At 36.8% G+C, this 14,029-nt stretch overlaps 3 protein-coding genes across 9 annotated transcripts in view; all 3 read left to right on the top strand.

The window, feature by feature from the left end:
- The first annotated feature begins 244 nt into the window (after positions 1-244).
- On the top strand, positions 245-3,689 carry LOC108762184 (uncharacterized). The gene is made up of 8 exons (XM_018509084.1): positions 245-515; positions 838-1,009; positions 1,310-1,477; positions 1,546-1,714; positions 1,978-2,287; positions 2,978-3,244; positions 3,369-3,440; positions 3,547-3,689. The coding sequence occupies exons 2-8, from the start codon at positions 901-903 to the stop codon at positions 3,646-3,648; spliced, it is 1,197 nt and encodes a 398-aa protein (XP_018364586.1). The 5' UTR covers positions 245-515; positions 838-900; the 3' UTR covers positions 3,649-3,689.
- Positions 3,690-3,824: 135 nt separating this feature from the next.
- LOC108762183 (zinc finger protein 836) lies at positions 3,825-7,710 on the top strand. Of its 2 annotated transcripts, none has more exons than XM_018509083.1 (5): positions 3,825-5,458; positions 5,717-5,787; positions 5,883-6,198; positions 6,449-6,552; positions 6,626-7,710. In XM_018509083.1, exons 1-5 carry the CDS (start codon positions 4,261-4,263, stop codon positions 7,292-7,294), a joined length of 2,358 nt encoding a protein of 785 aa, XP_018364585.1. In that variant the 5' UTR covers positions 3,825-4,260; the 3' UTR covers positions 7,295-7,710. The 2 variants fall into 2 exon arrangements, with proteins under 2 accessions (XP_018364585.1, XP_018364584.1); XM_018509082.1 differs by having other exon boundaries at positions 3,826-5,458; positions 5,702-5,787.
- A 1,360-nt stretch (positions 7,711-9,070) lies between these two features.
- ctrip (E3 ubiquitin-protein ligase ctrip) overlaps positions 9,071-14,029 on the top strand; it is a 21,410-nt gene continuing 16,451 nt past the window's right edge. For 4 of the 6 annotated variants that reach the window (XM_018509050.1, XM_018509048.1, XM_018509046.1 and 1 more), the window contains exon 1: positions 9,071-9,194. The gene's annotated coding sequence lies outside the window, so the exon portion shown is untranslated. Of the gene's footprint in view, positions 9,195-12,817; positions 13,613-13,922; positions 13,941-14,029 lie in introns of those variants that run through there. The other 2 variants (XM_018509042.1, XM_018509044.1) reach the window with 2 other exon arrangements.

Here is a 14,029-nt window from a genome sequence, read left to right as displayed (position 1 = left end):
AATCCTAGAATTAATCAATAATTGGCAATTGGAGAATTGAATATCAATTCATAATTGGATACCACTTGTTATTTTAAAAAATCGTGCTATTTTTATTTACCAATTAAATGTTATTTTATTTCAAGTTGACGATATTGTGTTCAATCTGCTTTATGATGGAGTAATTATAACTAAAATATATCTTAATTAATAATTCTTTTGATGATGTTGAGATTTAATTCAACAGTATTGTGCCAACAATTCGTGGTAAACAATTTGTTCTTCTTGACAAAAGGAATCCCGCGTGTGTTTTAAAGGCAACGGAAGTTCAAGATTAGTTCACAATTTCCAGATTTTTAGGTAGAGTGCAACACCGTCATCGTTCGACTTAATTTTTTTCTTGTGATGTCAACACAACACTAAACAGACGTTTCAAATCGTAAGATTCGAAAAAAAAAAAGTAATATTTGTTAGTGACAAAATAATAGTGGAACAAAGTTAATATTCAAATTTATTAAGAGAACAGACAGAACTATGTAAGCAAACATGCAAAATAAAAAGTATAAAGACAAGCTATATAACCTCAAGGAAAGATTGAAGGAAATTCCTCAAGTAGTGCTAGAAAAATCTTTATTTTGAATAGTTTAAATGTAAAAAATGTTTATGAGTGAAACGATTAGAATGCTGAAAATTTATATAAGTATTGTGGTACATGTTTCACAATTTGCAAACGTTGCAGACTTGATACAACAGATAAATAGTTTAATTTTTAGTTGTAATTTGTGTAATTATGATATGTTCTAATCTATATACATAAGTTCACGTAATTCCATCTTAAAATCAACTTTGTTTTTGCAGAACATAATCGTAACAGAGGAATGTCACTATAAATAATATAAATAAAGTACATTGAGACTCTTAATGTTTTCCAGTAGGGCAAGATTAACAAAACGCACAGGGAAAAATCCCACTGGACGTTATGATTTTTTAAAGCTTTTAGTCACTGAATATACAACAACATCATCTAAAGGTAAAAAAGATTAATCCATAACAGGAACATATTTTTTAACTCTAAAGAAACGTAGGTGTTCTTTTTTTTATTTTTCAAGTTTAAAACTGAAAAGCAAAATTATGAAACAAAATTATTTAAAATCATTTATATTTGAAAATCAAGAAAAGTCTTAAGACTCATATGTTCTAATTATATTTAACTATATAATATCGCTTACAAAAGAATATGAATAAAAATTTATCAATAAAATTATTGCCTTTCTCTTGATAGATGTATATAATCTGTGTAACAATAATTAATCATCTTTCAAATTATTAGATGCACAGGAGCAAGTACTAGCAAATTTGGCAAATTTTGCATATGATCCTGTAAACTATGGATACATGAGACAACTAAAAGTAATTGATATATTTCTCAATGCTTTATCTCAAAGCAATCCAAAGTTAGTACGTTTTGGTATTGCTGGTCTCTGCAATTTATGTTTAGGTAAGCATATTTTTGTTACATGCAAAGAGTCATCTAATATTTGTTGTATTATATAATATTCTTTTCAGATGGAATAAATAAGTTATATATTCTGCGCAAACAAGGTGTCGAGTCAATATCGTCGATACTTTCTTCCGAAGACGAAGATGTTTTGCTTGGAGTAATTACTACCTTGATGTTTTTGATAACACCTGAATCAGTAGACGAGATAACATCGCCTAAAATAATTAAACGCATGCTGGAACTTTCGGATCCATCATATGACCATATACGTGTTAAAAACGTAGCAACATTATTCCTAAATGACTGTTGTGAAACGAGTGCTGTAGAGAAAGTGAAGACAGAGAATCAGTCTGTTTGTAAAAAATAAATCTAATTTATTGAATCTAATACTCTTTATTGATTTAAATTGATATTTTTTAGTAACTTGTAAACATAGAAAGTAATATCATGAAGCTAATTCAATTCTTTGCTGGGTTTCTCAAAAATCACTCTGTAAGAATCACCAAAATACGATCGTTCGCTGATACAACAATGAACAATTTGAGAGAAGGAGATCAAGTGTCGGTTCTGAAAGTAATAACAAATGACGATATACTCAAGTTCGCTGAATTAACAGGCGATCATAATCCAATACATACTGAATCAGCAAGAAATATTGCGCATGGTGCTTTGCTCAATGGCTTAGTGTCAGGTTTAATTGGTACAAAATTACCTGGTGCAGGTACTGTAGTTATCGAGCAAAATATTACTTTTCCTAAACCGTGTTATGCTGGCGATACTGTAGAAGTTATAGTTAAAATTACATCAGTAAGAAAAATCATTAAATGCGTGTATATGTGTATTGCTAATGGAGATAGAATCGTATTAGAAGGAGAAGCTAAACTTATGAGAAAGATACTGTAATATTTTATCATTTTACATATTGTAAAAATATTTAATAAAAAATTTAGTAAAACTTAAAATGTTTTATTTCATAATGTTCATGTATAAATATATGTATATTGATAATTATAGAAAATCGATATTTATATGTAGTTTGAAATTATTTTTAAGTTTTCTCTGAACATAATTTTATCTGAATATTATCAAAATTGTAATTAAAATCTGTTGCTAATGTGTACATAAGATATATCTCAATCATAAATATAAACAATTAAAATGGGACTCTTACATTATACCTAAAGTTTTGCTTAGCAAGCATTCCAAATGTGGCCCATGCGAACATTGCAACATACAGTGACAGATTTAAAGCATCGGCTTTATACTTGAATGCAGTTTTGTGAGGTGATGCAGTGTAGCTCGGTGAAAAGAATTTTGCAGAGTAAATATAAATTAATTTAATTTATTAAAATTCAAAATCGCAGACTCTCAGAATCAAGATATATTCATTTTATCCTTTTCAATATTTAAGAATCGTTTATATATAACTTAATCTGACTAATATAGCTAAGATTGAACAAAAAGCAATGTTAATAGCAGTAGTAATTCACATTTCAGATCAAAATGTATTTAACATTAGTGATGATGGCTCTTTGCATATCGTATTCTTATGCAGAAAATAATAGTACTGTTACAAATATTAAGTCATCCACGAATACAGAACAGTCAACTGGCTGCGCCTGCGCCATATTTTTAAGCGGACAATTTAAGAAAGGCAGCAAGGAACAACCCAAAGGATATCCTGCACTTATCCATGAATATCCTGATCCAATACCATGTACTACTATTGGGAACAAACATTGTGTCAACAAATGTCTTGAAATTGTAAGTTTAAATTTTAATCGTTAAGAAATTATATATTCCTAATTCTTAATAATTAATATTTAATTTGTATTATCCTTCCAAGTTAAAATATTTATTAATAACAAAAGATTGAAATATTTCACAGATAGTGAAACATTTACCAAACAGTCAAGCAGTTTTATGTGCTTCTATCGATCGTGATTGTCACAAAGAAAGAGTGAGTACATGTATACACAAGTTAATTTTTATTATATCTTTATTTGAAATTATGAAAATTATTTTGTGTATTGAAACCATATCATCTTAATAATATTTCTTTACAGGCTTATCTTTTCTTCAAGAATTGCAAAGATGAATGGATAAACACGAATCTGTCGGCCGGTAAAGAATATTGTTGCAAAGATGGCATGCCATATAAATGTTAATATGTATTTACAGGATAGCATTTTTGCATCAAAACTTCGATTTGTATACGATTGTAGTTTGTAATCTTGACAATTTAAACAATTTTTAATAAATACATTCGCTTTATGCTTATAATACTTTGAATATCCCACCATTTGTCTAAATATAGCTTGAAGATCATCAGATACGTTCCATAAAGACACGCAGGAATTCAGCACGAATATCTTAAACCATCACAGTCCTTCTATATTTAGACTTCGAGGTGTGAGAATTTTGTGTACGCGGTATCAGTGCAGAGTTTATAATTCGTAAAATTTGGGATTAAAGTGATCGTTGGCTATCAAGGCATATCTTGAACCTCAACTTTAAATTACTAAATCAAGTTCAAGTATAACCCCAGGAATTTCAATCAGATTACACAATGTCAGTTTTAAATTACATCGTACGGTTTATTGTTGCAACTTCACGACCACAGCACTTGGTCAACTATCTTGAAGATATTAAAACCAAGCAGTACAGTAGTATAGTTATAAACGCAAAGATGTGCCACATTTTATAGAAACTGGTAAAGTTGTGCAACACATGATTAGAAAAGAATATCAGATTCCGTGGTAATAAAACATATACGTAAAATGTGTGCACGAGTCCTGGCATGTCCGCTGTGTTCACAACCTGGATTCCTAACGCTTGACGCGCTACGAGCTGGACTTGTAAGTGTAGCGACTCGACCCTTAATATGTCCTGTCTGTAACGAAGTATTGTTAGGCATAGATAAATTAACTATACATTTATTTGGTCACACGATCAATCTGAACAATGCTACAGCAGAATCGTCTAAATCTGCAGACATCGCTGCTACCGATGAGCATCTGGTCGCCATCCATAATGCGCACAAGATTGCACCGCAGGACTGGAACATATTGAAGCAATTAAATAAAGTTGAAAGTGGTAACAACAGGATTTGCACAGAACCATCAGATTCTGTTGTGCCAAATGTAGGAAATATCCCTGCTATAGATTCCCAGCTTAAAATCCAAAGCCTAGATTCATCAACGAAAGGCACGAGTCAATCTAGTTTCGTATCAGATTACAATCGTGATGTGATTAAAGTGAACATTCTTCCGCAATCAAACGGGAATCATAACACAGTCCAGAAAGTAATCACACATCTGCAACAGGAAACAAATTGTGCGATGCAGTATTTTTGTAATGATATCAAGCATTTGAATGTATCCCAGGAAGCTATACAGGCGGAGAAAACAGCTATTTCAGATTTAATTATTGCGACAAAGGTAGCAGGAACTGTGGACATCAACATCTATCAAGATATTGAAAAGGAATGCATTGAATCGAACAGTAGTGTCTTAAAAGAAAAATTGATAACAGATTTAGTTGAGGAAGAGCATGACCTCCCTAATTTTCAATCAGTCCAGAATATAATCACAAATGTCTGCGCGAGAAAGTCACCGGAAGAGCGCAATGATAAGGAAGACTTGCCTAATGCGAAGAACACGATACTCGAAACAAATATCGGGGATCAAAATCAAAATTTAGAACACAAGCAAATATTACCTCACACACAAACAAATGCCAAAGCCATCCATACGATAGCACCGAAGGAAAAAACGGAAAGATGTAACTTATGCGGCTTTTACTTTCCTGACACCAACATTTTAGCTTTACACGAAAAATTAGTGCACGAGCAGGACTCGAGCAATAATCCAGAGAAAGTTCTTAAGAATTACTCTTGCTATCTGTGTTCTAAAGTGTTCAAAATGCGAGGCAGCTTAATGGTACATATGAGAGTAGCCCACATTGGACATAATTCAGGCAAGTAATCATTATATCTAATCAATAAGTAATTCAATATATTACTCATTTCCTAAAACAACGGCACAATCTAAAATTTTTCAGAAAATAAGTTTCAATATTTTGAATCATTAATTTTTCAATTAATTAAAAAAATGACAATTTTTAAGATATATCATTGTTGTAGCAAATGAGTGATATGTAATTATTATTATAGTTCATAATTCCATACAATACGCAATTAAAGTTTTTCACACATAATAGGTTCTTTTTCTAAAGGTGACCAAAATGAGGTCACCTGCGGCGACGCTGGATACGCGTGTCCCACATGTGGAAAGAAATTCAAAAAAGTGAGGATACTTCAACGCATTTTATTTATAACGCTCGTTGCGTGTGAATGATACTTAATAAAAATATAAATTTTTCTTTTGCTTTTGCGTTATAGGAGCAACATGTAATACAACATTTAAAGACCCACGAGGGGAAGCAATGGGAGTGTGATACTTGCAGTAAAATGTTTACGACGAAATATTTTTTGAAGAAGCACAAACGACTGCATTCAGGAGAAATGCCTTACAAATGTAAAATATGTGATAAAAGTTTCACCTTCCAGCAATCGTATCACAAGCACAGACTTTATCACAAGGATGATAAGCCACACACCTGCGCGACTTGCGGTAGATCGTTCAAGGAACTCTCCACGTTACATAATCATGAAAGAATTCACACAGGAGAGAAGCCATTCGTCTGCGAGACATGTGGTACGTTACGAAAGAACGAACATTAAAGATGAGCCGGTGCAGAATTAATCAAATAAACAATCGTTTGGGATTGACTAACAATTACCATTAATTATTTTGTTTGCGTAGTGTCTGTAATATTATGGTGTGCTGTGCATGGCTTACTGAAATGCAGGTAATTTTTCACGAGAAACGCTCATCTTGTAAGTGTGCTGCTGGCCACAACAACGATAATAATCCTCCTACAACTGCCGTACTAATTCTTCCACAGGAAAGTGTTTCCGTCAGCGTGTTTCGTACTTAGTTCATCGTCGAATTCACACAGGAGTGATGCCTTATAAATGCACAATGTGTGGCAAAAGCTTCCGATACAAGGTACAAAGTGATCATTGAATGTTTTCAGATGTAAGCTCGGTCTTTTGATAACTCATACATAATTCACTTATAGGTGAGTCAAAGAACCCATAAATGTCCCGTACAAACTTTAGGCAGCACACAGCAATTGATATCTGATACACGAGAAGCTGATAACAGTACAGTCAGGTCACAGGTCACTGATACCCTGCAAGAAAATCAATCAATAACAAATACCGATGAGGAAAATAAGTTCGTTTTGATAATAAACGCTCAAGGACAACCCGTTTTAGCGCTGCAATCAGAGATAAATAACATATCCTCTAAGAGAAAGGAACAAGGCATCGAATTTACAGACGCCAGTAATACTAATGAAGATCTAAAGAGCAAGACATGGGGTGACGATCTCAATAGTACGGGACTAGAGGAGTCAGCGGAATTAATTGAAAGAGTACAATCGGACAACGAAAAGATAGATGCAAAAAGCACGAACGATTTCTTTTCCATGGTGATGTCACCCCTTGAGACTAGCATATCATCTTCGACGTTTGAAATGGAGCACTTGAGAGTATCTTCACCTAAACATAAAGAGGATCCGATAGATTCTTACACCGACTTCCCACAGATTTCTGGAAATGTACAAATGAATTTAGAACCAGACATAGAGCAAAACTTCAGCCATAATAAGGATGTCACAGAGTCTCTGCAAACCATAAATGAAGAATCATTGAAAGAATTGCTGTATGGTATGGATAGAAAATGAAGCAAATATACACTTACAACTTAAGTAGCTCCTAGATAATCAATATATTATTGCAAAGTATTATTAATTGTTTGGAGGTTCTAGACTATTTGTTTTAAATTATTTAAAAGAGACATTAATAAAATTGTTGTACAATATTGAGCTTCTAAGGGCTGTTTTAATAGTATAAACTACAGTAAAACTCCATTTATCTAAATATGTTGAGGGACAAGACAGTTGATGCCATTCTATCTTTCTATCTTTCATGGCATTCAATGATTACAATGCTAACAAAGAGAACTTGTATGGACTTGTGTTCCCAAATGGAAAGCATTGAAGAACTCAACTGTGAGTTTGTATAGTTGAAATTGAATATGAATTTGTTTGTATAAATGGAATACAGATAAATAAAGTTCTACTGTAATGAAATAGATTAGCACCCATTGTAGATAAATATATATATAGAACAAAAGTACTTATTCAAAATATGAAACTTGAAAATTATATTATGTTGATTGCTGTTGCAACTCAATTATCACCTGTATAAATCAACTGTATAGATAAAATGATATAAACAATTGTATATAATTCATTACTCTTAGAAATAATTGCAAATAATGGCAAACTTAGGAATAATAGCTAATTTGGCAGCACATATTGATTTCTGATGTTACAAAAACTGCTATACATGAAGATAAAATTTAACAATAAATACAAAAGTAATGCAAGCAGTCTAACAGATTAAAAATGTTCAATATAAGTATATTGCTAAAGATGTGATAATATCACATCTGGTGTATTTCATCTACTAAAATATCTTTATTAAATTTTTTCGTTAAATAACTTTATGAGTTACAGGGAAAACACAAAATTCAATAATTGCACTTACTATAAATGTATATTAAATTTACATATATTGATTGTAAACACAAAAACTGGCTTTTCTTTTAGGAGACACAGTTGACATAAACGTCGTTCTATCCTTCTTGGCGTTCAATGAATAACAAAGATAAAATGATATTTGTATCAACTGTGTCTCCTAAAAGGAAAGCAGCCAGTCTGGATACCCGACAAAAATAAATAATAGCAAAATACCAGATTACAAAAATGATTAATAATAAATAAAACACTGTTTTACTCGAAACTTTTACTGACATTTATTTTTGATTAGAAATTCTTGTCAACTAAAAACTACAAGATAGATACGAAGCGACTAACCTACTAAACTTCCTGCGTTTCGTTGAGACACAGCGCCATTAATATTTCTGGCTGAAACAACAACATATATATTTATTCCTATTTCGAATATTTCCTTTATTGTGCATAGACGTTACGATAACCTTACCTTTATAACATTTTTCACTGAAAACTGGTGCAATATTGGTGCAATTAAGTGCAAATCGGTTTACATATTTTGGGTGCTAATAAATAATTTGATCCTTTTAAGGTCATCAAGAACAAAGAATATATAGTTAAACAGGTTAATTTTATTAACATACAGAAAATATATAAATTAATTTGCATTCAATTGCACTCAGGGTGTACCAGTGCTGCACCAATTCTTCGAATGAAAAAACGCTAATAGCCGCAAAGAACAGACCAAATGGCAAGTGCACACACAGCGTTGTCAGCTGGGTCACGTCCGACGCAACAATTGGTCGGCGCAACTGGAAGAACTGGAAACTCGACGCGTCCACCAATCAGACGTAAAATACCGAACCGAAAGGGTGGCGATGCGCGCCATAACGTGAAACATCTCGACGAACTGCTTGTGCTGCGGTCGAGAATGTCGAGATATCTCGTAGCAGACGACGCGCCGCACGGATCGACTTGACAGCTCACTCCGTATTTTCACGTGTCCCATCGCGCATCGCGTTGCGTAACTGGAGTCCGACTTCCAGGGAGGAGCTCTCTTTTTGCGGTGAGTAAGGAACATTTGAGCCACATTGGCGACGAGGATATCATTTTGATCGTCGTCATCATCGGTTGCGACGATCGACCGATCGATGGACGGCAGACAGCTGATTGAATGCGACGTGCGGACGCGGGCAGGAACGCAGGCTGTTTTGACATCGCCACGGGTAGCCGTTCGCAGTCGTTTATCGATGGCCAATTGGCCCCTGCCGGATACCCTTTTCCCCAGCCAATCGTAGCTGCTCGCCGCGATCGGGACCGGAAATCTGGCGCAATCTGTTACAACACGATGAAAAGCGCTGTCTTTCTCGCCTCCGCTCCCAATGTCGTCGTATTTCGACGCGACGCAATCAGACGCAATGCGACGCAGCGACACGGAACTGGAAACGACACGATGAGAACCGTCGTGATTTGCGTCTCACGACGTTTTAATATTTAAACTCCATTGCCGAACGACGCAATACCTCGATCGGTTATATACATATTTACGATCCGATCGGACCTTGAAACGCGTGAGCGTATGTTTGCGCAAAAGCGGCAGTACGACTCATAAAACCGGTCGTCAACGAGACGACAGATAAGATACTTTTATCGTTCGTGGCACGAGCGCGAAGCGATTGCCAAAAAAATCGATGTTTCTTCCACCAGTGCGGTTTAGGAATTCGCGTTATCTCGTGACGAGTCGGTCGGATAAACATAAAGGCCTCACCGCTTCTCTTCCAGTCGGTTTTACTTCGCAGTAAAGGTGAACGATGACAAAATTGTTTCGTGCGAACGTCATCAATTTCCGGCGATAACGCGCACGTCCGAATAAATACATAAGCGCGGGTTACATAAATGGCACGCGCGCGCGGAAGGTACGTCAGTGTCGCGCGTGTATTACGCACGTATCTTTTTTTTTCTTTTTTCTTTTTTTCAATGGAGAATTCGATCGATCGATTACGCAAACGGTCTGCGTTACGGAACTTCAGTTAGCTCGGAAAAGCGGGTTGGTTTTACGTAAGCGCGCACGGCGACATTTCCATCAGCGGACAGGTTCTCGCTGGGCAGCAGTAAAAATGTAAATTTAAAAAACGGCCAGGCAAGATGGCGGTTCGCGCGCCACGCGGTCGCGGCGCAGGAGCGGCCAGGCAGTGTCCCTGGACCCTGGATCGAGGGGAGAATCCTGCGCATGCGCGCGACAAGGGGCTGATGCCTTCCCCGTGTCCTCCCCGCCGTGGGGGAGAAGTAACTTTTAATCGTTTATTCGGTTTATTTTAAAATTTTCTGATCCCTCGACGCGGCCATATTGGCCGGTGACGTCAGAAGCGAGAAATCATGCGAATTTTTTTCCTCGCGCTATATATACGTCGTAATAAATTAGTTCCTCGCTCACAATATAATGTCATTCGCGTTCGATAGTCATATTGGCTGGGGTGTCCCCGACCTGGTGTCGTGATCGAACAGGGAGTGGAATTTAATCAAAAAGTTTAACTATAAATGGAATGAGTAGAGTAAAAAAGTTTCTATGCGACACTACGTTCTCGTGGAACATGATTTTGAAAATTAATCATATATTAAGTTTCTTAAATATTTCATATATTTTGTTGAAATATAGTGTTCTTAATATTTACATAAATTACAATATTTCGTTCAGTAATTTAAACGATTTTGAATTATTTTATGTAGTGAAACGTTTTATATTTTTTATATTAATTTTGTATTAATACTGACGCATAATATAAATGAATTAAAAAATTAGCAAGTACGTAATTAATTTTCTAATTTTTATTCATTTTTCCCGAAAACGAGAACTCGCATAAAAAACTTTGTTCCATATTTTCTATTCATTTCATCATCTCTTTTTACGATCAGTTCAGAGATATCCAATAGGATGAGTAAATTAACCCCATATGCGTAATCAGTAATTTGTTGACTCGCTCTGACAAATCGATTAACTTTTTTACGTGTGCCATAACGTACACTTAATGTAACACGTAATAACATTTCATCAGCTCAAGAGAGTAAGAGAAAAGGACGGAAAAAAAGACATAGGTAGTACACAGAAGTCAATCGTTTCAAGGATATGTTATCATGATTTTATTTGTCACTTACAAGTTCACTCATAAGTGACAAACAAAATCATTATGTCATTCTATAATGGATACTTTCCATGTGACATTGTTCTATCTTTGTTACTTACTGAACGTCAAAAAAGATAAAATAATGCTTGTGTCGACTTGTATCACTAAACAGGAAATACCCGATATTATTTTGACACAATTTAACACACTCTAGGCCTGTACTATTTCCATACCTCAGAATTGAACTTCTTTTGAATGGTTCACCTTTCTTCTTTTCCTTATCACATTGGAAAGAAAAAGACAAAAAACGAACCCTACAAGAAATTCAGTCCTAGGGTATAGAAAAAGAACAGGCTGCTTTCCATGTTCTACCTAGGGAGCGCATATAAATTTATTGTATCTCTTTCCCAGTACTCTGATTCTATCATTTTTAACAGTGTTGGTATCATTATATTTCTGTTGCGCAATTTTTCATCACACATATGCGCAATAATATAACGCACGTGACAATACTGATAATGTTATTAAAATCTGTCGAAATAAATTAAAAATAACGTCATATCAATGTTATAATTTTGCATTCAATAATATAAAGGTATATTAGAAAAGAATAGTGTCTTCAGCAAAATTGGTATTTTTAAACAACAGCAAATATTTTGTCTATGCAAACAATAAATTTCGTTGCTTTTGCTCAATATATTTTTCAGTTTTGTAAATAAATATTTGTTTATTGTTAACTAAACGATTAGTTCACTAAAATAAATCACAAAAACAAATTCTTATTTATTAATACGGCGAAGTAAAATTTTGTTCCTAGCAGATAAACCATCAGCTGTTTTATTTTTTTCACAAAATTATGAAATGTGTATATTTCGTAGAAAGATATATTTTATCATCGCAGTCAATTTTTTTACATATTTTTTTAGAAACATAAATATCGAAGAAAACGTCACATGTGATATTTGCTTGTGAATTTGACTTTTTTTTCTCAATATAGCTGAAACTGTATTGAATAAAAATATCTATTTATACCAACTAGACTGTTTAGTTGGTATAAAAAAATATTTTTGTTATCTATAAGGCGAAGCAGAAGTAATTAAGTTCGTTGTTCGGCAAACAAAATATTTGGTTGTGTCGTTAAAAAATGTTTCAACTAATGAGTTTCGTTGAAGACACTTAAATTTTTTTTTCTTAGTGTAATACAGCACCACGATATTACATAACAATTACACTGTTGAGTGCAAAATTATAACGTTGTTACGTTACTTTTAATAATTTTAGTCGACGTCGACTGAGGAGTTACAGGATCAGGGTAGTGTTGCGTCCAGGTATCATTTTTAACATTCTACGAATAACAGAGATAAAATGCTACCCTGAATTCTTGAACGCCCTTCTAAGAAAAAAAAATGCGATAAATTTTCATTGAGGCCCCGATGAGGCGCCTCAGTGTAGCGCGCACCCGAGTACAGCCCTGACGCGGATAATCAACGGCGATTGGTGCGCGCGACAGGGGGGGAAGTGGGGTGCTTCTCCCTCGCGTAGACTGGCGACAGGTTTCCGAACGCAGCGTGTTGAGCGTGTAGCTGTAGCGTGTACGGGTTTCCGCTGGCTGTGGCTGGCTGGCGCCCCGCTGATCGTGTGCGTGTCTGCTGGTGTCTGCTGCCCGCTGCCGTTGCCTCGTTATCTCGCCTTGGCTTGGCTGCGCGTGCTGGCATCGCTGGTTTGGTTCGGTTGGCTCGGCTGGCTCGCTGGCGCGTGTGACATTGGCGACGGGGGCGGAGCGTTCCGCGGCCACCCAGCGGTCCTAACCAACCCGTGGCCCGTAGCCCGCAGCCCGACCATCGACATTCCTGATTCCGCCGACTCGGCTACATGGCCACAGTGCGCGTCTCGTCTCGATCGCATTCGGCGTGAAACGTTTTCCCCTCGTTGCTCGACGCTCGTCCAGCGAGCGCGTGGTGTGCGTACGCACGTCCGTGTATGGACGCGCGTGGTGTGCGTGCGTTACAGTGCGTTATATACCACACGAATACGATTCCCCTGTGCGCCGTGGCGCGGACTCGCGGACGTCGCGGACAGCCACGAACGCTCTCTCATTCCTCCGCCTCGCTCGGCAGGCTTGGCTGTTCTGGTCTGGGCAGAGTGGGCTGTCCTCCGAGGCCCAGTGTCCGTGCGCTACGTTCGGTGTGTGAAACGATAAAACGAAGGAAGGAAACACATCTCGTCTCGTCTCGTCTCGTCGCGTTCAATCACGTACCAGCAGGCCGAGAGTGAGAATATCCGTGCTAAGAGGACCGCGAAATCTCCTCGTCGTCTCGTCATCGTCGCCGCGATGCCCTGGGCGTGTTTCTCCTGCATTCAGGTAAATAAAATGGCAAAACACTCGATTCGCAAGTGCACTGTTTTCGAATCGAGTTCCTTGCCGAGAGGCATCAGTGCGTGGGGTGAACGGAGAACGGGGAGAGAAGCGGGTGGGGGGAAGAGCAAAGAGGCGAGAGTACGGACGTAGGTACGTACGGCGGCGAGGGGGATGGGCGAGGTGGGGAGGGGGAAGGGGGGTAGAGGAGCTCTTTGGATAAGGGCGCCGCGGAGACGGAAGGAGGAGAGAGAGAGAAAGAGGGCTTCTCTTTTTTGGAGGATTTCAACCTGAGGTCACGCACGGCGGAGCGAGCGAGGCCGAGCGCGTGCGGGTCAGAGTAGGACGAGGAAGAGTGGAAACCCGTCCTCCATTGCTCGATCGTGAGAGAGCAAATGGTGGCTCGTTCCACGAGTCTCTTTG

Source organism: Trachymyrmex cornetzi, unplaced genomic scaffold, assembly GCF_001594075.2.
Source record: "Trachymyrmex cornetzi isolate Tcor2-1 unplaced genomic scaffold, Tcor1.1 scaffold279, whole genome shotgun sequence".
In the NCBI taxonomy this organism is placed as follows: domain Eukaryota; kingdom Metazoa; phylum Arthropoda; class Insecta; order Hymenoptera; family Formicidae; genus Trachymyrmex; species Trachymyrmex cornetzi.
Note: the sequence above shows the minus strand (reverse complement) of the source record. Positions and strands in the feature narration are given on the sequence as shown.